Source organism: Peromyscus californicus, unplaced genomic scaffold, assembly GCF_007827085.1.
Source record: "Peromyscus californicus insignis strain IS unplaced genomic scaffold, ASM782708v3 Scaffold_2__1_contigs__length_46816999, whole genome shotgun sequence".
Taxonomy (NCBI): Eukaryota; Metazoa; Chordata; class Mammalia; order Rodentia; family Cricetidae; genus Peromyscus; species Peromyscus californicus.
This window is the reverse complement of record NW_026294540.1, coordinates 14,304,937-14,330,847: the sequence shown is the minus strand read 5'-3', so window position 1 is coordinate 14,330,847 and position 25,911 is coordinate 14,304,937. Positions and strand designations below refer to the sequence as shown.

Sequence of the window (25,911 nt, the reverse complement as noted above, 5' to 3'; positions counted from 1 at the left end):
GGAAGGGGCGGCCTCATGGAGACAGAAGGGGAAAGGTGGTACCCTTCGTACAATCTGAGTATCTCTTTAGAAGGACTGGAGATAGACATAAAGCCCAGAGTTTTGCACACCATCTCTGAGCTACACCTTCAGCCCACGAAGAATTTTTCTGATTCCTGAAGGATGTCATGTTTAGAACTTCATTTCTCTGCAGGCCCTCCCGAGTGTTGCAAGCTGTATTTTTGGGTGTGGGCACAGGACGCGGCCCTGAGAGGTTGCAGAACACAGTCTCCCCTCTCTGGCACTGCAGGGGAGTGTCCCAGGGGATTGGGAAGGACAGGGGCAGTCAGGCAAAGGTTAGGGAGGAAAAGAGTTAGGCAGAGGCCCAGAATGACTCCAGGAAATGTTTAGATTTCTCCACCAGGAGGGAGGGCAAACAAGCTTTTTTTTTTTTTTTCCCCTCAAGCTTTCTGGGCAGCTCTGAGCACTCTGCAGCAGGCTGTGGGGACGAAGACAGAAGCAGAAAAGAAAAATCATCCCCAGGGCTGGGGCCCGCCATTCCTCTGCAACATGCATCCCATCGGACCCCAGAGCTGCATCGCAGACATGCGCACGTATGGAAAACGGCTTGCACCTCCGAGCCTGGCCCAGCCGCAGGGGACATGGAGCTTGTGATCCAGGCTGCTGGGGGAAGAGAAAGGACCTGCTCCAGGCTTTCATTTCCTGGCTGAAGTTTCTCTTGTGGGGGTTAGCGTCTGCATCCCAGGGCGATGAGGTTAGAGGCCCGGCCGCTGGGGGAGTGGTAGCGTTCAGATAGGCGTCTGCGCCTTTGTGCCGGCCACCTGAGGACACGCGTCTGCTCTCCCGACTGCCATGGACAACGGGTCATGCTGTCTCATCGAGGGGGACCCCATCTCCCAGGTGATGCCACCGCTACTCATCCTGGCCTTCGTGCTCGGTGCCCTGGGCAACGGGATAGCGCTGTGTGGTTTCTGCTTTCACGTGAAGGCCTGGAAGCCAAGTACTATTTACCTTTTCAACTTGGCCGTGGCTGATTTTCTCCTCATGATCAGCCTGCCCTTACGGACAGACTATTACCTCAGGCATAGACACTGGATTTTTGGGGATATTCCCTGTCGCCTGGTCCTCTTCATGCTGGCCATGAATAGGGCCGGGAGCATCGTCTTCCTCACGGTGGTGGCTGCGGACAGGTATTTCAAAGTGGTCCACCCCCACCATACGATGAACGCCATATCCAGGCGGACAGCAGCCGCCACCACCTGTGTGCTCTGGACCTTGGTCATCCTGGGGACTGTGTATCTTCTCATGGAGAGTCACCTGTGTGCGCAGGAGACAGTGTCGTCTTGTGAGAGCTTCATCATGGAGTCCGCCAACGGGTGGCACGACATCATGTTCCAGCTGGAGTTCTTCCTGCCGCTAGCCGTCATCTTGTTTTGCTCCTTCCAAGTCGTCTGGAGCCTGAGACAGAGGCAGCAGCTGGCGGGACAGGCTCGAATAAAGAGGGCCACCAGGTTCATCATGGTGGTGGCTGCCGTGTTCATCACGTGCTACCTGCCCAGCGTGTTGGCCAGGCTCTACTTCCTCTGGACGGTGCCCTCCAGCGCCTGTGACCCCTCCGTCCACACAGCCCTCCACGTCACCCTCAGCTTCACCTACCTGAACAGCATGCTGGATCCTCTCGTCTATTATTTCTCAAGCCCCTCATTCTCCAAATTCTATACCAAGCTCAACATCTGCAGTCTGAGGCCCAAACGCCCAGGCCGCTCGAAGACACAGAGGTCAGAAGAGGTGCCAATTGCCACCCTCTGTCGTAAGTGTCCCATCGATGGGGCAAATAGCTCCCCAAAGGCCATCAGACGGGCAGTGGGATCTCCAAGTGTGTTCAATGGCACTAAGACAAACAGCCCAAGAGCAAGGCAGAAGGACGGGCAACTGTGAGTTAAATGGAGGGGGGACTTCAAAAATGTCACCACCCTGTCTCAGCTATGTCTTGCTCTTACTCAGATGGAAATGAAATCCACATCATTCAACCTTTTCTAGAAGGTGCTTGAAGTGAGTTGGTTGTGTTCAAGTACTCTGATTGCTATATGGTGAGGGGACGGGGTGTGTGTGTGTGTGTGTGTGTGTGTGTGTGTGTGTGTGTAGGAAAACGTGTGTTGGGTTAGGAACTGTTCAGAGCCTGCATCATTTTACTTGGCTGAGAAAAGAGGTGTGAGTGTTGCTGGGTCTTATTCTTGCTCTGAGAGAGTTAATGAACTTGATAACTTTGTCAGTATTTCCTGGACAGGAAAAAAAAAAAGAAACTGGACTAAGTCGATACACTTTTTTCCAGCTGAGCAGACTCTTTACATCAGGATGCTTGGTTCTGGCCGGTTTCTCATCTTCCCTGGGGAGCCACCATACATTTCCTTTTCAGTGTTTGGACTTCTAGGTAGCCCAGGAGGACAGCAAAAAAAAAATCTATTCCAACCTTCCAGCTCTGCATTTTTCTGATTTTAAGTGGTTTGGTTTTGCTTTGTTTGCATTTCAAAGACGCTGAGGGACACGTCTAACTGCTCTGGTTTCTCCAGAAGAAGCTGAGAGCCTGGGCCCTGAGGCCAGGAATCCTTATTGGGATGTGCCAGTTCAAGCATGGTTGCTTCTGACTGCTTGTGTATGCGTTGAAATCATTCACCGGGTGGTGGTGGCACACGCCTTTAATCCCAGCACTTGGGAGGCAGAGCCAGGCAGATCTCTGTAAGTTTGGGGCCAGCCTGGTCTACAGAGCGAGTTCCAGGATGGCCAGGGCTACACAGAGAAACCCTGTCTCGAAAAAAAAAAAAATCATTCATTCATTGATTCATTCATTCATTCTCAAGTCCTTATTGAATACATATTGCGTTGTTCAGCACCATCCTGTATCCTCATCTGTTTTGTCTTTGGTGCTGGGCATTGAACTCGGGGCCTTCCATGAGCTAGGCACTTCCACAGAGCTCCATTCCCAACCCCTTGAGGCCTCTTTGAGCTACAGCGCTGTTAGCCAATGCTAAAAAAAAATGTTCTTGGTCTACAGAGCGAGATCCAGGACAGGCACCAAAACTACATAGAAAAACCTTGTCTTGAAAAACAAAAAACAAACAAACAAAAAAGTTCCGGGGGCGGGGCGAGCAGAGACATTTCAGCTCCTCTCCCTTTTGTTGAACAGTGTCTAATCAATTATCGGGATCTCCCCCCTATTGTGGGCCTCCCTCTTGCACACGTGTTCTCCAAATACTACCTGGAACTCTCACAACTGGATGATTTTTGTGAACTGCAGGCTGCTCCTGTCCTGGAGAAAGGAAAAATAGGTCCTGTGTCAACCTTAGCTCCGCTTCCAAAGTGGTGACAGTCACTCTTCCGGTTTACACTTTCTCCAACTCCCAGGGTGCTCTCCCCGAGGCAGGGACCTTGACAACTTTCATGTCCTTAGCCTGAGACACTCCTCTAGGCTGTCCCTATGGCTTTCCTTGCCCGAGGTGTTTGTACAGCCTGGTAGCCAAAACTACGGTCTGGCTACAGGGCTGGGGAGATGGCTCAGGGTGTAAAGGGGCCCGCTGCCACGCTGACAACCTGAGCATCCCTGAGACCCATTCGGTGGAAGGAGAGGACCGGCCCCCAAAGCCTCTGTGTTCGTACACACACACACACACACACACACACACACACTTTATTAATTCAATAACAATTGTATTGGCTGCACAGTCAAGTGGATCTCAGTTTGATTCCTAGTTTAAATACTTATTAGATGTGTGCTCTTAGGGAAGATTTTATATCATCGTGTTCAGTTTTGATTCCTCCATTTGTCCAACAGGGGTAATACTGACTCCACAGGGTTTAGGGGCAGATTCAATGAATGTATAATCTTGAAGTACAAGAACTTTGTTACTGTTTTGTCCCAGGTGCCTAGAAGGAGACTACCTGCTTACCGTAGATGATAAATAAATACCTGTTGAATGACTATGTGCACGTAAAGTATGAGACCCTACATCTGGCTCCAAGTTTTCAATAATGACTTACGACACTACATGTGGTTTGTTGTTAAGCTCGAGGATAATTCCATTAAAGTTTAAAAGAAAAATTCCAGGGCAGGCAAGCTGTGAATCTCAGCAGAAGGAGGAGGAGGAAGAAAGGCATGGCTTTTCTCAACAGCTGCAGAGTGGATGAGCAGCCACACAGCAGGGAGAGGGCTTCAGGAAGAGTGGAAAGGTGCCCAGTGACAGGATGCTTAGGCTCTGGCCAGGTCGAAAGAAAGAGACAGAAAAAGAAAAGGGGAAAGCCGGGCGGTGGTGGAGCATGCCTTTAATCCCAGCACTCGGGAGACAGAGGCAGGCGGATCTCTGTGAGTTCAAGGCCAGCCTGGGCTACAGAGTGAGTTCCAGGAAAGGTGCAAAGCTACACAGAGAAACCCTGTCTCGAAAAACAAAACAAAAAAAAAAAGAAAGAAAGAAAAGGAAAAGGGGAATGCATGCCTTTGTGAGCCAGGACTGAGAATCTCATGGTGACTCTGTAGTGACTGACACATTAGCATGTGGTACATCTAAAATATGTATAAAGAAGCAGGGAGTCAAGAGCCCCTAAGCAGCCACTCCATTGCCACAACCTGCCTTCTGCCTCCTAGGGAGGAGTCCCGCCAAGAATTCTTACCAGCATCAAGGATCACATATCCTCTTTTTTTTCATGTTTTTATTATTATTATTATTATTATTGTTATTGTTATTTTGTTTTTGAGACAAGGCTTCACGGCATAGCCCTGGCCTGGAACTTGCTGGTCTTTTTTTTGTTTTTCTGAGACAAGTTTTCTCTGTGTCATCCTGACTGTCTTGCAACTCACTCTGTAGCCCAGGCTGGCCTTGAACTCAGAGATCTGCCTGCCTCTGCCTCCCGAGTGCTGGGATTAAGAGTGTGTGCCACCGCCGTCACCCGGCTAACTTGCTGGTCTTGAACTTGAGATCGTCCGGCCTCTGCCTTGTGATAAAAATCTGTGGAAACTGGGGCTGGAGAGATGGCTCGATGGTTAAGAACACTGACTGCTCTTCTAGAGGTCCTGAGTTCAATTCCCAGCAACCACATGGTGACTCACAACCACCTGTAATGAGATCTGGTGCCCTCTTCTGGCCTGCAGGGACACATGCAGGCAGAATACTGTATACATAATAAATAAATAAATCTTAAAAAAAAAAAAAAAATCTGTGGAAACTGGCTAGGGAGCTACTTCCATAAGTAAAGAGGCTACCAGCCAGTCACAAGACCTGAGTTCAGTCCGTAGAACTCATATATCAGCACAAGTTGGTAATCCCAGAGCTGGGGAGGCGGAGACAGGAGGGGAGGGGCTCACTGGCCAGATTACCTGAATGGGGGAGCCCTAGGTCTCTGTCTTAAAAACAAAACAACAACCAAAGTAAACAAGGCAGAGGCTGACAGGATGGCTCAGTGGGTAAAGGTGCTGGCCACCAAGGCTGACGCCCTGAGCTTGATCCCCCCAGGAACCTATGCAGGGGAAGGAGAGAAATGACTCCTACAAGTGTGTCTCTGACCTACACTTATGTGTTCACACATGCCTGTGCGCGCGCACAGGCGCGCACACACACACACACAATAAGTAAGTAAGTAAGTAAATAAATAAACAAACAAACAAGCAAACCATTTTTTAAAAGTCACTCCTGAGGCATGACACCAGGTGTTGATTTGCTTTCCACATACACTCACAGTGGAGTGCACACTCCTCCTACATGCAAAGAAAAAAAAAAAAAACCCTAGAAATCTGTGGGAAAATCCTGCTTTTTTTTTTTTTTTTTTTTTTGGTTTTTCGAGACAGGGTTTCTCTGTGTAGCTTTGCGCCTTTTCCTGGATCTCACTCTGTAGCCCAGGCTGGCCTCGAACTCACAGAGATCCGCCTGGCTCTGCCTCCCGAGTGCTGGGATTAAAGGCGTGCGCCACCACCGCCCGGCAAAATCCTGCTTTTAACTCTACCCTGGGGCGTAATTTTTCACTCTTTTGTTGCTTGACCCTAATTAAAAACGGATTTTGAAAGAAAGTGTGTCTCTTAAGTGTGACTCTTGCTCGGAAACCTTCTCTGATGTTGCCCTCCAAGAGAAGGAACTGAAGGCCCGATACTCAGAAGCCCACGGCAGGCCTGTGGACAGAGGTTCTCACCACAAAACAGCCAGAGCAAACCAGAAGCCAGGAAAATCAAACAAGACCTCAAGCCTAGCCTTGACATACTTTACATACACTTCCCTTTTGAAGCTGGCAGACTGTGACAAAAGTGTGTCTTACCAGAAAGCATTCTTTAGAACTGGTGAGAAGGAGGCGGGGGAGGGGGCAGGGGTGATGGCGTGGGTTGCTGTCTGGAATAAAAAACAATGTGTTTAAAGGAAATGATTTCCCTCTCCCGGGAAAGTCAATAGCCTAAAAGGATAATATGGAAGAAATGACAATTGTCCTTAATTGACGATGATAACGGAAATACGTGAGTTCTGGAATATCCTCAGAAAAGATGTTCTTAACCTATTTTATTCTATTTTTGAGACAGGGTGTCACTATGTAGACTGGCTGGGCTGGAACTCCTTATATAGACCAGGCTGGTCTTGAACTCACAGAGATCACTTGCCTTTACCTCTTGAGTGCCGGGATTAAAGGTGTTTGCTGGGGCTGAGAGACAGTTCTGTGGTTAAAAACACTGGCTGCATTTGCAGAGGATCTAGGTTCAGTTCCCAGCACCCACATGATGGCTCTCAACAGCCTATAACTCTAGTTCTGGGGGATCCAACCTCCTCCCCCGCCGCCTCCGCAGGGACTGCATGAATGTGGTACTCCTAAATGTAGGCAAAACACCAATACACAACACACAAACACATTAAAGAGCCAGGCGGTGGTGGTGCACGCCCTTAATCCCAGCACGCAGGAGGCAGAGCCAGGAGGATCTCTGTGAGTTCGAGGTCAGCCTGGTCTACAGAGTGAGATCCAGGACAGGCACCAAACCTACACAGAGAAACCCTGTCCTCGAAAAACCAAAAAAACAAAAGCAAAACAAAAAACAAAAAAAAAAAAAACCAAAAACCAAAAAACAAACAGAAACAAAAACAAAAAAAAAAACCAAATAAATTAAAAACATGTTTTTGGAAAAATCTTCACCACCATGCCTTCCCCTTTAATGAAAGGAAAAATGGTTATGGTGAGGTTTGAAGTCATGCATGCACACCGCTTGGAGGGATTAGATCTTTGGCACGTGAGGAGTTAAACCAGTTGTTAAAGCTTTTGTAAGAGAAACAGAGTGTGTTGCAAGGTCTGGCCTTGCTGGCTTTCTGGGCCTTCAGCTCCAAATCCGGTTCCAGAATGACGCAAGACCCCAGTCTCACAATAGGCTGCATCCATGGCTGCCGAGCAGACCCGGCAGTCTGCAGGGCATAATGCAAAATGGAAATTGTCGGGCCCCTACCCCTACTTTTTAAATTTTATTTATTTATTTTATTTTAATTTTTTGAGACAGGGTTTCTCTGTGTAGTTTTGGTGCCTGTCCTGGATCTCCCTTTGTAGACCAGGCTGGCCTCGAACTCACAGAGATCTGCGTGGCTCTGCCTCCCGAGTGCTGGGATCAAAGCTGTGCGCCACCACTGGCCGGCCTGGGCCCCTCTTTTTAAACAGCATTGAACAATCTCAAGATGGCATTAGGCATAGTGGCACATGCTTACGACCCCGGTGCTGGAGAGCAGAACTATGCACCAAATTCTGGATTAGATCCCCAGCCGCACATAAACTGGAAATGGAAGTGCATGTCTGAAATTCCACCGAGATCCTGTCTCAGAAAATGAAAACAGGAAGGAAAAATTCTTTTTTTCTCTCCCTCCCCTGCCTCACTGCGTTCATTACACACACACACACACACACACACACACACACACACACACACACACACGCATGTCCACTGCTTTATACCACAGATATGATCACATATACACCCTGGTCAGTATAACTAACGCCCTGTCTGCCCCTTCATTTCTCCGCTTCTGCTAAGTCTCCTTTATTAGAGCCCCAGGGCTGTCGGGTCTTCTACTAGCCACCTGTGCCTTCAACGTCATTTACAGTCTGCCGTGGGAGATCTTCCAAAATGTCCCCCGAGAATCTGTGCTTCCCGCCGCTTGATCCCAAGAGTGTCTCCGGTCTCAGTGGAAGATGAAACCTCGCTGTGACGTGGTTGGTAGGTAGGAGTGGTGGTCTGAGATTCCCAAGCCCAGCGTTAAGAAGGTCTGCCTGTGGACTTCTGGAAACCCCGAGAAGCCCACATGCAGGCCAGCCTATGCCATGTAGAGAAAACACATGACAGGGTCCCCGTGAAGAAGCCACACCGAGAAGCACACACCCATAGGAAGAAGGTGATGGACCCATGCATCTCGCTCGGTGTTGTCCTTGGCCATCAGTCAGGATCCATTGTCAGCTTGACTTCACTTACAGTCATCTACAGGGACCACACTTCTGGGTGTATCTGGGGGAATGTTCTCCGAGAGGGTAAACTGAGGAAGGGAAGACCCACCCTGAGTGTGGGCAGCTCCATTCTGTAGGCTGCAGTCTCACGCTGATAAAAAGGAGAAAACAACCTCGGATCCATCTCCTTCTGCTTCCCTCCCGACTGCAGACGTGTGGCGACTTCCTGCCTCACACTCACAGCGGCCGCACATCCCCACCATGCTGGGCTGTATCCCCTCAAACTGTGAGCCAAAACCAAACCAAACCTTGTGGTTGCTTTTATGTCGTGTATTTTGGCCCAGCAAGAAGAAAATTTAAGTCGTATCTCAGGTATCTAACTCTAGCCTAGGCACCAACTGAGAGCCCCCAAGGAGAGCAGGCCAGCTGAGTGCAGTCAACCCAGAGACCCTTGAAAGAACATGACAGTGGTAATAACAGCTACTGGGTTTGGTGGTGACTCGTTAATAGATATCTTGAACAGAAACCCAGGTTAGTAGAAGACCGACACACGGGGCTGGAGAGATGGCTCAGAGGTTAAGAGCACCGACTGCTCTTCCAGTTCCTGAGTTCAATTCCCAGCACCCACATGGTGGCTCACAGCCATCTGTAATGAGATCTGGCGCCCTCTTCTGTATACATAATAAATAAATAAATCTTTAAAAGAAGAAGGAGGAAGAAGAAGGAGGAGGAGGAGGAGGAGGAGGAGGAGGAGGAGGAGGAGGAGGAAGAAGAAGAAGAAGAAGAAGAAGAAGAAGAAGAAGAAGAAGAAGAAGAAGAAGACGACTGTGGTTCTCAACCAGCGGGTTGTGACCCCTGGTGGGGGGGTCAGACGACCCTTTCACTGGGGTCATATGTCAGATATCCTGCACATCAGATATTTACATGATGATTCCTAACAGTAGTACAATTACAGTTGTGAAGTAGCAACAAAAATGATTTTATGATTGGGGGTCACCACGACACGAGGAACTGTATTCAAGGGTCACAGCATTAGGAAGGTTGAGAACTGCTACTCTGAGCCCTGTTTTTCCAGTCTTGGGACAGGGATAATAACAACACCTCACTCGGCTTATGTGAAGATAAACTGAGGCCACCCATGGAAATTGATGGGACGCTAACCCACTCGAGCATGTGGCTCGGTCAGGCCTTGCCCTTCTCCCCATTCCCTCGGCCTTACTGGAAATCATTAGATTACATTTAAAGCTAGCCACCAAGGGCTATTCCCTTATTGGGCCACTCCCTCCTTCTGAGGCTGACCACCAAGGTCCAGCTATCAAAAGCCCCCTTTGGGGTTGGGGATTTAGCTCAGTGGTAGAGCCTTGCCTAGCAAGCGCAAGGCCCTGGGTTCGGTCCTCAGCTGGGGGGCGGGGGGGGAAGCCCCCTTTGGCTCACCTAGTTAACATGCCCACTTAAAATTAAACACCTCACCCTAACTCGGGGTTCCCCCTTTACCTTTATAAACCATCACAGGCTCATGTCCCTCGTCTGTCTCCTCTCTATCCAGAGGCAGTCCTTTGTCTCTCTGGGACAAATACCCCTTCCTCCTCTCCCTTGTCCCCTGCCCTTTCTCCCCCCCATTCCCCCCCCTCCACCACCGCATCCTAGCCCATTCTAACACAGACCTCCCTTTTCCTCTTCTTAAAATCCTACCTGCAAGGTCATTGGCTCTGTTTTGTTGTCTGAGTCAGAAAAACACTTCAACTTTTCTTCCCCCGATTAATAAAGGAGCTCTCTGTGAAAACAGGTATTTGGGTGTGGTTTGTGCCTAATCTGGGGTCCAGGAGGAAGCTCCCACTGTTGCAGTGGCGGGGGTGGGGGTGGGGTGTCTCCTTCAGAAATCCCAGTTCAAGGCCTGATGCACAGCGAAGGGGTTGACAAGGGACAGCTGGTATTCTTAGTTTACTTGTGTAGTGTTGGGGACCAAGCTCGGTCTGTCACTGAACCATAGCCCTGGCCCGATTATATTCATTTGCTCAATTATTTTTGTTCTGTTTGTTTCTGAGACAAGGTCTCCATATATAGCCATAACTGACCCAGAACGCAATACGTAGACAAGGTCAGCCTCAAACTCAAAGAGATCTGCCTGCCTCTGTCTTCCCAATGCTGGGATTTAAAGCATGTGATAGCACCCCTTGGTTTTATTTATTTATTTATTTTTAATTAGTTAATTTTTGTTGTGTTTTTTTGTTTTGTTTTGTTTTTTTGGTTTTGTTTGTTTTTGTTTTCTGAGACAAAGTTTCTCTATATAACAACCTGGCTGTCCTGGAGCTAGCTTTGTAGACCAGTCTGGTCTCAAACCCATAGAGATCCACCTGCCTCTGCCTCCCCAGTGCTGGGATTTGCTGCCACCAACCCCCCGGCCCCTGTTGTTTGTTTTTGGGATAGGGTCTATGTGATCCTCCTGGCTGGCCTGCAATTCACCAAGTAGACCAGGCCGGCGGTGAACTTGCAGTGATCCTCCTGCCTCTGTTTTCTTTCTGAGTTCTGGGCTCACAGACAGATACCACTACGCTGTATTGAACTTCTAAAAACTGTTTGCTGGGTGCAGTGGCAAACATGTACAGCTCCAGTTACCCAGAGGGCTTTGAGGAAGGAGAGTCCCTTGACCCGGGAGCTCAAGGTGAGCCTGGGGAACATACTGAGACCCTCCACACTGGAAAAATTAATTATTTAAGCCCGGCGTGGTGGTGCATGCCTTTAATCCCAGCACTCGGGAGGCAGAGGCAGGCGGATCTCTGTGAGTTCCAGGACAGCCTGGTCTACAAAGTGAGTTCCAGGACAGCTAGGGATACACAGAGAAATCTTGTCTCAAAAAACCAAAAGAGGAAAAATTAATTACTTAATTAATAATAACTTCTGAGTGCCATGGCACACCGCCAAGTTGTCCCACCCAGTGTCGGGGCTCATGTTGGTTTTTGATAGTCATACTTGTGAGGGTCATTTCCTTTCCACCAGACTGGAGGATCACGGCCTGACTCTGTAATGATTCGTTCTAACAAGTTTCTGTACAGCTCATGCACCCGGTAAGAAAGAAAAAAAAAAAAAACCAGAAAAGAAAGCCCAGCACAAGACAGGGCGTGCCCTCCAGAGGTGGGAAGACTGGAAATTCCGTACCAGGCCCTGGCACCCAGAGGCCTCAATTTATATTCCCTCTGAGTAGCTCCCAGTTTCCTGTTTAGAAGCTTTGAATGTGAGCATGGTAGGGAGGCTGGGGGGTGGGGAGTCGGGGGAGGGGAGGCGTCACCTAGTTCCTCAGTTTCCACAAGAGGAAGCTGAGTGGTCAAGTGAGGGGCTTCACAGCTCACTAAGGAGCCAGAATCAGCTACCGGCTTTTCTCCTTTCCCAAACTTAACTATTTGTTGTTACCCTCCTTTTATCTGTGGTATATTGGGAGGGGGGTGGTGGTGCATGCCTTTAAACCCAGCAGAGGCAGGTTGACCTCTAAGTTCAAGGCCAGCCTGGTTTACAGATTGGGTTCCAGGACAGCCAGGGCTACATAGAGAAACCTTGTCTCTAAAAAAGAACACCCACAACCCCCAAAAAAGATTTATTCATGACTGTCTGGTTTCATTTCTGTTTGCTGTGAGAAAATGCCCTGGCCAAAAGCAGAGTAAGGGGGAAAGGGGTTTATTTCCGTTTGTCACTGTAGTCCCCTTTGTGGGGAAGTGAAGCTGGGAAGTCGAGGTAGCTGGTTACACAGCATCCACACTCTAGAGCGGAGAGAGATGAGTGCATGCAGCCTTGCTTGCTTGCTTGACTCAATGCTCAGCTCAGCTTCTCCGCTCTTACACAGCTCAGGACCCCCTGCCCAGGGAATGGTGCTGCCCACAGTGGGCTGGGTCTTCCTACATCAATTAACTTGATTAGGACAATCCCCTACAGATATACTCACAGGCAAACCCAATATAGACAATCCCTTATTGAAACTCTCTTTCCAAATGATTCTGGGTTGTGTGAAGTTGACAATTAAAGCTAACCATTATAATGACTTTTCTTCTTCTTCTTCTTCTTCTTCTTCTTCTTCTTCTTCTTCTTCTTCTTCTTCTTCTTCTTCTTCATCTTCATCTCCTCCTCCTCCTCCTCCTCTTCTTCTTGTTTGCCTTTGTCTGTCTTGAGACAGTGTCTCAAGTAGCTCAAGCTAGCCTTGAATTCCCGATCTTTCTGCCTCTATCTTCCAAATACTGGGATCATTACAGGATGCCCAGCTTTATTGTTTAAATTTTTATTTTAGAAGGGGGAGGGGGGCTGGCAAGATGACCCGGTGGGTAACGCGCTTACTGTGTAAACACGGGGATCTGTGTTCAGATGTGCAGCACCCATATGTGAAAGTAGGCACGGCGGCACATGCCTGTCACCCCAATGGGTGATAGTGAGTTCTGGGTTTAATAAGAGACCCTGGCTCAAAAAAAAAATAAAATAAAATAAAGTAGACAGCAGCTCAAGAAGCCATTCAAAGTCAGCCTTCAGTCGCCACACGAGCACACACAGGCAAGCGCGCCTGCGCGGACATGTATGCGTGCGCACCACACACTTAAAAAATTCTAACTTAGGAAGGAGTCTCCCTTGCAGATTCTGGATGCCGGAAATAATTAGTACTAGTAGTTTCTCTGACTCTTAGTCCACAAACCCCGAAAAATTACGTTATGGGTGTTGTGCGAGTTACTTTCATGTTGTTGTGACCCAAAACGTGACAGTAACAACTTAGAGCAGAGAGGTCTGTTTTGGCATAAGGGTCACAGTCCACTGTGACACAGAGGAGTGTGATGTCAGGAGCAGATCAGTCCATGGTGACAGGAACGCAGGGCAGCAGGAATGTGGGGCGGAGCTCGCTCCTCACATAGACCAGGAGGAAAGGAGTGCAGGCCTTAACCAAAAGTGGATATAACCTTCCAGGCCCTGTCCCTAGTGACCTATCTTTACCAGCTGCCATCCCCAAAGGTCTCCAGGCTCCCCAAAACAGCATCAGCGGCTGGGGACCAAGTGTTCAAACCTGGGAGCCTGCAGAGGGACCCTTTACATTCAAACCACAACACATGCCATCCTTAAGTCCACATTTATCCAGGGAGGAAGCACCACCAAGCATACACAGGCAGAAAGGCAAGCGTTAATGCCAGATAAGGCTCAAGGCAATCGCAGAAGAGGCAGTGGTCAGGCCTGGTGCTCGAGGCCAGCCTGGGCTGCATAGGGAGATGTTGTCTCCAAACTTGTTTAAGGGGCTGGGGAGATGGCTCAGTTAAGAGCACTTGCTCTTGCAGAGGACTTGAATTCAATGGCCAGCACCCATATCAGGGGCCTCGTATCCACCTGTAACTACTGCTTCAGGGAACCTGACGCCTGCTTCTGGTCTCTGAGGGCACCAGCACTCACATGCACACACCTACACCAAGACACACACACACACACACATTTTTTTTGAAAAGTAAATGTTTCAAAAATCTTTTAAAAAATACAGTATCGTTTGGCAAAACGGTGTATTGAGTAAAAGCGCTGGCTGCCAAGCGCGACGGCCTGAGTTCAATACCCAGGCAGGAGGGAACTGATTATTTTAGACTCTCCTCTGACTTCTACACATGTGCCATGGCATTTATCCCCTCTCTTTCCAAATAAATGAATGTAATTACAGTTTTCCAATAAATGATAAATAAGTGAAAAGTAGTATACCACAAGGATGAGGGCAGAGGCTTGGAGGTCTGCCAGATTCAAACCCAAGTTCTGCTGGATTTATCCTGGGCGCGTTACCTCTTTGAACTTCACTTGCCTCGTGTGGAAGTCATAATCAACAAGAGTTTTTGGTCCATGGGCTACAGAGGCTAAAACAAGATGACACACTTAAAGCGTGGGCTGGAGAGATGGTGGCTCAGCTGTTAAAACCACTGGCTGCTTTTGCAGGGGACCCAGGTTCTGTTTCCAGCACCCACATGGTGACTCACAACCGTCTATAACTTTAGTTCCAGTGGATATGACGCCCTCTTATGGCCTCCTTGGCCATACCACACACTACAACATGTGGTGTACATCATATTTTGACACAGACCAACACTCACGCACATTCAAAAACAAATGACTCTTGAAGGCATGGAGCCTGGCACACTGGAAACTGCAGGTGTGGGCACCACTGACCTCAAAACTCCCATCTACATGGTCATGCCAAAATACTCATTGGAGATCCTCTATAGGATAATAACCACACTTTAAAAAAAAAGGTGGCGGGAGGGAAGAAAAGGAAATGCTGTCTTTCTGCAAGGCAGGGCTCACATGCTCTTGGGGCTTGAAATCCAAATCTAATTTGGCACATACCACACAGCCAGGCACGGTGCTCCATGCCTGCAATCCAGGGACTTGGGAAGCAGAAGCAGGAAGATGGACAATTTAAAGCCAGCTGGGGCAACATAGCAAGATTCCCTGAGAGAGAGAGAGAGAGAGAGAGAGAGAGAGAGAGAGAGAGAGAGAGAGAGAGAAGAGCAGGGTGCTAAAGGGCTGAGTCAGCAGTTAACAGCACCTTGAGCCTGCAGAAAACCTGAGTTCAGCTCCCTGCACCCACATCAGGGGGCTCGCAACTGCCTAGAACGCCAGCTTCTTCTATCTAGGAGCCTCTGGGCACCTGCAGTTACATGTATGTACCCACCCCGACACACATGCCTACATATAATTAAAAACAAAAGTAAATCCTAGAAAGAAAAGAGAGAAGAAACTGTATACAGATTACTAATGCATGTGTTACTAATGTAACATATTACTAAATTTCACGTGAATTCTTAGGTTTCTGAAAGCCTTGCTGTTCATTTGGCACAGTGCAAGATTACTGTCATTGTTAATTTGTCAATTAGGTGAACCAAGCAAATGGCAGTGAATGAAACCTCCAAGGCCAGTTAACTAATCAGTGTGCATGCATGCAGCCTTCAGAAGGAATGCCCCAGATTTTACTCATTCACAATGGACAGTCTGCTTGTCTAAACTGATCCTTTACATTTAGAAAAATTTGTGGGTTCCCGTCTGCCTGAGGGATTTTTTTATTACTTGTTTATGCAAACAGCAAGTTGCATAAGAGCCTTGCTAGCTTTTTTTTTTTTTTTTCCTTAAATGATTTCGTAGTTTCCTGGTAACCATGCAGTCATCTCTTTCAACACCCTGACATGACATAAAGCTGAGGGCTGAACCACACGTTCACCACACAGACACACACTTTGCCTTGAGCCTTTGCTAGGTGAGGTGCTCTGGGGCGGACCGAGCAGCTCCACTCATGAGCAAACAGAACCACTTTCTGGTGATCAATGGCAAGAACTGCTGCGTGTTCCGAGATGAAAACATTGCCAAAGTCTTGCCGCCGGTGTTGGGGCTGGAGTTTGTGTTCGGGCTCCTGGGCAATGGCCTTGCCCTGTGGATTTTCTGTTTCCATCTCAAGTCCTGGAAATCCAGCCGGATTTTCCTGTTCAACTTGGCCGTGGCTGACTTTCTCCTGATCATCTGCTTGCCCTTCCTGATGGACAACTATGTCAAAAAGTGGGACTGGAGGTTCGGAGACATCCCCTGCCGTCTGATGCTTTTCATGCTGGCCATGAACCGGCAAGGCAGCATCATCTTCCTCACGGTGGTGGCTGTGGACCGGTACTTCCGGGTGGTCCATCCCCACCATTCCCTGAACAAGCTCTCCAACCGGACGGCGACCATCGTCTCTTGCTTCTTGTGGGGTATCACCATTGGCCTGACCGTCCATCTCCTCTATACAAACATGATGACCCGCAATGGCGAGGCAAATCTATGCAGCAGCTTCAGCATCTGTTACACCTTCAGGTGGCATGATGCCATGTTCCTCCTGGAATTCTTCTTGCCCCTAGGCATCATCCTGTTCTGCTCGGCCAGGATCATCTGGAGCCTCCGGCAGAGGCAGATGGACAGACATGCCAAGATCAAGAGGGCCATCAACTTCATCATGGTGGTGGCTATCGTCTTCATCATCTGCTTCCTGCCCAGCGTGGCTGTGCGGATCCGCATCTTCTGGCTTCTCTACAGAAACGACGTGCGGGACTGTGATATCTACTCCTCAGCGGACCTGGCCTTCTTCACCACGCTCAGTTTCACCTACATGAACAGCATGCTGGACCCGGTGGTCTACTATTTCTCCAGTCCGTCTTTCCCCAACTTCTTCTCCACGTGCATCAACCGCTGCCTTCGGAAGAAGTCATGGGGCGAAGCAGAGAATAACCGGAGTACAAGTGTGGAGCTCACGGGGGACCACAGCACAGTCCGAAGCGTCCCAGAGGCGTTAATGACTGACCCCAGTGAGCCATGCAGCCCCTCTTATCTGGCCACAACATCTCGTTAAGCCACCATGGCAAAAAAAAAAAAAAAAAAGGGAGGTTGCCACTCAGGCCTGAGCTCTCTGGAGAGACGGTTTGGCCGTTGCACAGAGTAACATCATGAGACTTGGCTCGCACTCTATTGGAACTTGGAGATTCAGAGAATCTGATTTAGAGAAATGCCGTGGTGGAGTGAGCGGCTTGGTTGCAAGGTGCTGCCACAGAAACCTCAGAGGATCAGAAAGTGAAGTTTCCAGGTGGCGGAAACTTCTTAGTCTCCCAAGCCTGCAGGGCTGAAGAGGACCGAGTCCTGTGGAGTTCTGAGCCCCAGACACACCCATCCGTACCTATGGCTTCTTGGCTTCCTTCCTGTCTGCTCAAAGCCTCGGATGGTCCTTCAGCCCCTAGAGTCCTACCGAGCCTGTCTGTGGGCTCCAGGGGGACAAAGAGAGCCAAGAAGCTGGAGAGGACCTCTACCCAGGTGTCACTGAACAAGCCAGTAGGTCACCTGGGTTCTGTGGAACCAGTTCACTTTTCAGCCAGACTTTAGCAGAAATGGAGGAGGGGATGGAGATTCAAAAGCTTTGATTGTTCTCAGAGTCTCCAATGGTGGTAAGAAGGGGTTAGGATAGCCCCAGGAGGGACCGGACTAACAGTGTTGGAGGGAATTGAACCATCAGCAAGAAATTCAGCCGCGTCGTTCAAAGGCTTCGGGGAAGACAGCTGCTTCCCTTCTCGGTTTTCTTTTTCAAAGGGGTTTAAAAGTGTCTGCGGGTAAAAGGGAGCGGGTGGAATTCCTCCTGGGTTCATTTGCTTGTGTTTCTGTATTTACATCTACTGTTTCAATAAATTTCAACAGGAGACGGTCTGCGGCGGCATTTGTCTGGGTTAGAGTTCACAGCAATGGGTTTACTACTTAAGACCTATGTGGGCTATGAACTATATCCTAGCAGAAAAATCCGGTGCGCTGCAAAGCACTGAAGGGCACAGAGCTCTGTCATGAGACAGCTGAGGGGGTGGGGTGGGGGGAAACACAAGGCCGTTGCATTTGGGGAGGCTGTATAGAAGAGTTTGCAAATGGAGTTTCCCCCTTTACAGTTTGGTGAGTGTTGCTATGAATAGCTGCACATTAAAAAAAGAATCAGACCACAGTGTGATTTTTTCCCCCCGCCCCCAGGAAGAGGAAGGGAGAGCTTCCTATGGAATGGTTTCGGTTCCCAGTTCGAAGATGGAAAGGAGATGTACTGGTTTGAGTTTGCCATGGGTCCAAGTTTCTGTTGTAATTTCATTTCCAGTCTCCGTCCCTCCTTGATCCTTTGGCAAGATGAGACTTCACTTTTCCCTCCCAAGTTGGATGCAGATGATGTCTCAGCCGGGAGGTGGATGGCATGAAACAAGGGGCAGATGGACAGTTGGGAGTTGGAGCGCGTGCTTGCAGGTTACTGTCTCTGCTACCTTCCGTTCCTCCAGGTAGGGATTTAAAAGCGGGGGTCGCCTTCTTTAGGAAGGTGGTAGACCAGAGCTCAGAGCTGAGCAGGGATTTCCCCAACTCAGAGTGTGAGTCACAGGGAAGCCGGTGATGAAACTCCCAGTCCTTCAGCGGTGGAAGTCAACAGCTTACATTCATTCATCTGGTTTTCATGAAGTAAAACAAGGGGTGCCAGACACTGTTCTAGGTGGTGGCAATGCATCCAGGAGCAAGGTGGATAGATGATGGTCTTCTTCCCATTGAACTCAAATTCCAGACAGGGAACAGGCAGATGGTAATGAAGGAAAGATGTAAATATGAAGCTTAGTGGTGTTGTAAAAACAGTCAAGCATGACGATGAGAACAGTGGGAATGACTGGGGTGGGGATGGCTAGGAAGGCCTCCAGGAGGAAGTGACGTCGAGTTGAGCCAGGATTAGCAAGACGGAGCAAACCATGAAAAAAAAAAATATGGGCTCAGGAGGCGAGGTGAGTAAGTGTGTGCGAAGGTCCTGAGGTGACCGTGAATTTGATGAGCACAAATTAGTCTCCCGGAGGCCGCCCTAATCAGGAACCACAAGCTGAGTGTCTTAAAACAATACAAATTTATTCTGTCCGTTTTTTTGGAGGACAGAAATCCAAAATCAAGGTGTTGGCTGAGTTTGGCTTCTTGCGTTGGCTCTGCAGGAGCGTCACCTCACTCCAACCTCTGTGGCTGCCAGCAAACCCTCTGCTATTTGGCTTGTAGACACAATAGTCTGATCCCTGCTTGCTGAGATTACAGGCATGTACGTGCCTCCACGCCCAGTTTATGTGGTGCTAGGGATCAGATCCAGGACTTCATATATGCTATCCTCTACCCACTGAGGCCATCTATCATCTATGTAAATATTGTACTATTTTTACAAGGGATTTGAGCATCCTTGGGTTTTGGCACCATGGGTGTCCTGGAACCCAGTGTATGAATGCCTGGACATGTAGCTGCTGACTGGAAAGGGCAGTCATAATAATTGTTTTAAACTTTTAAGTTTTTGTGTGTTGTTGCTGTTGTTGTTGTGTATAGGATGTGTGTATTGTGCCTCTGAGGACAACTTCGTGGAGCCAGCTCCCTCCTTCCATCTTAGCTCAGGCTGTAGGGATCAAACTCAGCTCAGCTTGTAGCTGTGTGTTCCTCTGAGCCGCCTCACTGCTCCCCTGCTCCCCCCTCCACCCCCCCATTACCCCAGTCACAATAATTTATGCGTGTATTTTCTTTTACGCCCTCTCTAAATCTATCTTGCAACTGCTTTCTTGACTTTAGGGGTGTGGCAGTTCTAGGGGCCCGCACATTCCAATTACTCTGAACTTTGTAAAGAGAGACTTCCTTTTAGCTCAGCAACCCCTTCCAAACATGGACAGATCGCCCCCTAAATTTAGAACCAGAAACCAGGGGTTCAAGACCATGCCTGTTTCTGATGTCAGGAACTCTCCTCCCTTCCAGATTTATTACACTGGATACTCCCCTACCTCGCTCTGGGGCTGTGCTTAGTGTAGGGGACTCTGAACAGCATCCAGTATTCTAATGACAACACATCCTGGCCCTTCAACTGGGGCTCAGTTTAACATTCAAAACACTTCCTGAACGTGGTCTGGACTTGTGCTGGTTGCACTGGTGACAAGTCTCAGCTGTCCACATAGATGACCTGTCCAGGGGCCTCTGGCCTCATCCCCTGCCCTTCTGTTATCGGTGATTCAGCTAAGGGAGCAGTTCTTCCAGGTGCCTCAGACAGCGAAAATGTTTGGCAAAGTCACAGAAATGTACCACTTACCAGCAGCAAGGTCATCTCCGGCTTGCCCATCTTTTGGTTCAATTGGTGATGTCTTCACATCAGAATAAGGCTGTACCTCTAGAACAGACCTGAGGTCTACTCAGAAGGCTTAGATAGGGGGATGTCTTGAGCCTGGGAATTTGGGGCCAAGTTGATCAACATACGAGAAGACCTTGTCTCAAAACACACACACACACACACACACACACACACACACGGATCAGTTGGTAAGATGCCTGAGAGAGCTAGGTGTGGTGGTACACATCTTTAATGTCAGCACTTGAGAGGCAGAGGCAGGTGGCTCTCGAGGAGTCTGAGGCCAGCCTGCTCTACATAAGCCAGTTCCAGGCCAGCCAACCCGGCACATTAGTGAGACCCTGTCTCAAAAAACAAAACAAAACAAAAAAACTCAAATCAAACCAAACTAAATAAAATGAAAAGCAAACCAACGAGAAGCTAGGCACAGCAGCACACGTCCGTAATCCTCGGGCTGAGACAGCAGAAACACACGAATCACTGGAGTTTACTGCCCCCACCTCCCAGGCCTAGCGGCACTGAGAGCTCCAGGTTCAATGAAAGATTTTGTGTCAAAACTAAGAAGGCTATTGAGGAGGGACGCTCTCCATCAACCCCTGGCCTCAGCATGCACTCGAACACGTGGACTCACCCATACACACACACACACACACACACACACACCCATAAAAGCCCCTAAAAAGTGGAACGAGCAGTTCAAAAGTTTATGCTTATGGATTTTATTGTGTGTGCGTGTACAGGTCGGAGGACAGCTCTAAGGAGTTGGTTCTTTCCTTCCACCATGTAGGTTCCAGGGATCAAACTCAGGTCGTCAGGCCTGGCAGCAAGTGTCCCTCCCTGAGCCATCCTCCGGCCCTGGAACAGACTTTTGTTGTTGGGATTTTGTTTTGTTGTTGTTTGGAGACACGGCTTCTCTGTGTAGCCCTGGCTGTCCTGGAACTCTCTCTATAGACCAGGCTGGCTTGGAACTCACAGAGATCCACCTGCCTCTGCCTCCCTGGGATTAAAGTTGTGTACCACCACTGCCCAGCTCAGACTTTTTTTTTTTTTTTTTTTTTGGTGAAATTCTTTGGTGACTGAGTCTGGAGCTGTTCATGTTAAACAGGCAGACTTCCTGAGAAGACATTACTTTTATTTCTTCTTATAGTAATAGGAAAGTAGTGTTTGTTACAATAATTGAATGCAAGGGTCCTTATGCTGCAAATAGCTGCAACACGTTTCTGGAGCTGTGTCCTCCAGCTTGAAACATGACCTTGAGGGGGAACGGGGGATGCCTCCAGACGGCTGTCTCTGGGGATTTCTACATAAACAGTAAATACTTGCTGTCGAGGGGAGACTCTTCAGCGGAACTGCCTGCAGATTGGGCTTGGAGCTCCAGAGAGAATTTTTGTGAGCTGTACCACACTGAGGCAGACTTTACAGTGATACAGCTGCCTTTTCTTCTGCTCTGTTCCTGAGAGTGATCTCTAGAAACCCACTGTTTCACCGAGCTGGACTTGAGCAGAATCAGAATTGCTTTGGTGTCCGTCCACAGTGTCTTAGCTGAGGTAAGCGGACATTTCTCTCTATGGTCTCAGGAAATCCATGCAACTTCAGATTAGGTTGCCCAAGACATTAAAAGTAGAGAGGAAGGATGCTTGGGAGAAAACTGAGAATACTAAACCAGGCAGGAGGTGGGAGCAGGGAACGCGTAGTTCCAGCACTTGGAAGGGTCATGAGTTCAAGGAAGAGGATCATGACTTCAAGATCTGCCTGGATTACCCGGTGTGTTTAGGGCCACATGGTGAGTCTCTATCTAAAGAAGTATAAACCAGGCTTGGGCAGCAAAGGGCCAGGACCAGGTCCTTCATCTCACTCTTAGCCACGAATGAGACTCAACCTATCAATGCACATATCAGTCAAGTCAGATTTTCGCACAGGAGAAACCATTGATTCCTAATCACTGTTTAGAAAATATTATAAGGGGCCAGTGAGATGGTTCAGCGTGTAAGAAGGCTTGCTGGGCCAGCCTGATGGCCTGAGCTCAACCGCTAGGACCCACATAAAAGAGCTGGCTGTGGTGGTGCGCATCTGTAATAGCAACTCCTGCAGTGAAATGGGAGGCAGGGAAGCTCATGGGCCAGTTAGCCTGGAGCAAGAAGCACGTCAGAACCACGAGAGAGACTTCAACACAGCGGAAGGAGAGAACTGACTCCCTACGGCTGTCCCTAAGCACAAAAGGGCTCCATCACACCCACATGCACACTCTCACACCACACAAAACAATAATTATTTAAAAAATTATTACAAAGACAGGAGCACTGCTCATGCACAGGTGTGTGTGTGTGCACACGTGTGTGTGTGTGCGCGCGCGTGTGTGTGTGCGTGTGTTTTGGTTTGTACGCTTATTTATTGTAGTTCAGAGGTTCTGTCCTAGGGGTTCAGGAGTACAGGGCAAGTGGTCTACCACTGAGCTACATTCCTAGACCTGAGTTTTACATTTTCTTTTTCTTTTTCTTTTTTTTTTTTTAAAGAAGTTTTACATGTTCAACAGGGACTATAGGGGAGACACTTCCTCCCAGCCAACAGAGGTAGTCACAGCTTCAGCTACTCCAAGTTGGGGTCCTGGGGGCCGTGATAGGTGCTGGGCATGCCGGGTGAGGTTTATATGATGTTTATATGATTCTTACCACCTACAATCTTTAAGGGGCCCTGGCAGTGGTGGGTGGACCTGGTGGCCCCTGAGGTGTCCCTACTATAGAGGCTGAGTGGTGACAGAACACTAAGGAGGCCCCAGATACTAAAGGACACAGCCTGCCTTCACCCACTGGCCCAGCATTCTTAGAAGAGCGAAGGGTCTCCAGGCCATCTTGGTTTCATCTACAGCGTAAATGGCATTTTAAGACCAGTTTGTACAAAGACATGCTCTCTGCCAGGTGTTCCTTGGGTCAGGTGAAAGGGAACTCTCCACTTCACCAGCATGGCTGGGCTTTCAGCCAAGCCCATCTCAATTCTCTGCAAAAACTCTGCCATGTCAGCCATGCCACAAAGCTGTTCCTACCGACCACACCCACGCACCTTTGGGAGTAACGCACATTGAGCCTGCTCAAACCGTTCACCCGTGAGCTTCTAGACACGTAGTCACAAGCCCAGAGAAGACCTTCCTGGAGGATGAAGGTCTTTGTGGTGTTATGGACTGCTTCATAAACTTGGGACAAACAAGGGATGGTTGGTAAAATGCTTGCCAGGCAAGCATGAGCACCCAAAAGTTTGGTTACCAGAACTCACCTAAAAAGCTAAGCACACCCACTTGTAAGCACAGCGCTGGCGAGGTGAAGACAGGCAGATCCCTGGGGCTTGCTGGTCAGCTAGACTTGCCTACTCGTCCAGTTCCAGGCCGAAGAAGAGACCCTGTCTCTGGAAGCAAGATGGGGACTGGCTCAGCAGGTGAAGGAGCTGGCCACTGAGCTGGGAGACCCAAGTTCAGTCTCTAGAACCTACATAGTGGAAGCGGAGAACCAACCGCTACCTAGGACCGACAGGTCCTGTGACCTGTACAGGTGCTCAGTGGCACTCATATCCACTCATGTGCACATGCACACACACACACACACACACACACACACACACGTGCACGCACACACACAAGTACATAACTAAATGTAAGAAAAATTAAAAATAAAACAGAACAAGATGGACGGCTCCTGAGGAGAGAGAGACACCTGAGGTTAAACTCTGGCTTCCACATGTGCATGCACACTCAAACATCAGTGCACACTCATACATCAGTGCACACTCATACATCAGTGCACACTCATACATCAGCACCCACACATACATCAGCACCCACACATACATCAGCGCACACTCATACATCAGTGCACACACGTACATCAGCATCCACACATACATCAGCGCACACATATACATCAGCGCATACTCATACATCAGTACCCACGCATGCAACCACTCCCATACACACAAAGACAGACAGACAGACAGAAAGTTCTGTCCCTTCTTTGTCTTCGATGACCAAAAGAACATGACTATTTCATAACCGGTGCTGGATTCTCTTCGGGCCCAACTGTAACATTTGGCTGCACTCTGTCTCCTCAGGGAAAAGGAGCTGGCCTGGGGCATTGCAAATATCGGGGCCTGACCTAAGGTCCGCAGTCCCACGGCCCTGTGTCAAGAAAGGAAGGTCCTTCTGGGCTCTCAACAAATATTGATACACGTGGAGCTCTGACCACACCCAGACGTGGGTTTACACTGGAAACAGCACCTGACATCCTCAGGGCAGGTCGGCAGAGAAGAGAGAGCGAACTCTGTTGATGTCATCGGATCGGAAAGCAGCTGGTTCCTTCTTGGCATTTGCAAAATACGCGACACTTTGGGGGTGGGAAAAGGGTTTTGATGGAGTGACAGGAGAGGAGTCCTGCTCAGTATCGCCATCATTTGATCACCCTGGGTCATCACAGCAGAAATTGTCTTGTATCTGGTGGGCCCCGTGCTCAGCTCAGAGAAACGCTTCTGTTTGAGCCTAGCTTGGTGATTTCCTATAATGATGACATGATGGGTAGGTGCAGTTTCCTGTTTCACAGAGAAGTCCACTGAGGTCCCGGGGAGGTTGAGTAACTTATCCAAAGCCATACATCTGGCCCATGATAAACCAGGAGAGCAAACGCAAGCATCTCACTCCACAGGCTTTGTTTTCAAGGCTCTGAGCACATAGGAATGGGAGATGGACAGACAACAGGAACTGGAAAACGTAGGCTGAAATGTTGACCCACATGGGGGGGTGTGCATTATTTTTTAGAACTTCCGAGGTTTCCAACCATTAGGGCCTCAGGCCCCTCCCAGGATGCCTGGCAAAGTTCCTAGAACTTAGAGGATGTTCTAGAATGACTGGTTCCCTTCCCCAAGCCTGGCTCTTGGATGACCTTGCTCCTCTTTCTTAGTGCATTTGTTTCTTTTTCTTCTCTTAAGATATTTCTTAGCCGGGTGGTACTGGCGCACGTCTTTAATCCCAGCACTCAGGAGGCAGAGCCAGGCGGATCTCTGTAAGTTCGAGGCCAGCCTGGTCTACAGAGTGAGTTCCAGGACAGCTAGAGCTACACAAAGAAACTGTCTAGAAAAACCAGTTTTTAAAAAAAAATGTTTGTTTTTCCTCTGGGCTGGAGAGATGGTTCAGAGGTTAGGGGTGCAAACTGCCCTTGCAGAGGGTTGGAGTTGGGTTCCCAGCACCCACGTGGTGGCACACAACCTCTGATGCCCTCTTCTGGCCTCCAAGAACAACTGCACTCATGTGTACATACCCACACACAGACTCACACATTATTATTATTATTTTTTTTTTTTTTGGTTTTTTGAGACAGGGTTTCTCTGTGTAGCTTTGCGCCTTTCCTGGATCTCGCTCTGTAGACCAGGCTGTCCTCGAACTCACAGAGATCCACCTGCCTCTGCCTCCCGAGTGCTGGGATTAAAGGCGTGTGACACCACTGCCCAGCTAACTCACACATTATTAAAAGTAAAATAAATTGTTAGAAAGGTGGGGGTGGAGTGATGACTCAGTGGTTTAAAGCAGTTCTTGCGCTTACAGAGGACTCCACTTTGATTCCCAGCACCCACGTGGTGGCTCACAACAACTCGTAACTCCAGTTTCAGGGGATCTGCCACCCTCTTGTGGTCTCTGTGGGCCCCAGGCATGCACGTGGTATACATATATACACGTTCAGACAAAACACTCATACACAGAAAGTAAATACATATTTTATTAAAAAAATGGTTTACAGGGCCTGGTGGCACATGTCTTCAATCCCAGCACTCAGGAGGCAGAAGCAGTT

At 48.9% G+C, this 25,911-nt stretch overlaps 2 protein-coding genes across 2 annotated transcripts; both read left to right on the top strand.

Moving 5' to 3' along the window:
- The first annotated feature begins 469 nt into the window (after positions 1–469).
- On the top strand, positions 470–4,304 carry Hcar1 (hydroxycarboxylic acid receptor 1). Its single transcript, XM_052754750.1, is given in 2 exon segments — positions 470–1,842; positions 1,844–4,304. Coding segments are annotated over 2 exon segments (1,161 nt in total). The 5' UTR covers positions 470–852; the 3' UTR covers positions 2,015–4,304.
- An 11,274-nt stretch (positions 4,305–15,578) lies between these two features.
- LOC128120591 (hydroxycarboxylic acid receptor 2) lies at positions 15,579–17,755 on the top strand. The gene has a single exon (XM_052754749.1). The coding sequence runs from the start codon at positions 15,722–15,724 to the stop codon at positions 16,802–16,804; it is 1,083 nt and encodes a 360-aa protein (XP_052610709.1). The 5' UTR covers positions 15,579–15,721; the 3' UTR covers positions 16,805–17,755.
- Positions 17,756–25,911: the final 8,156 nt, after the last annotated feature.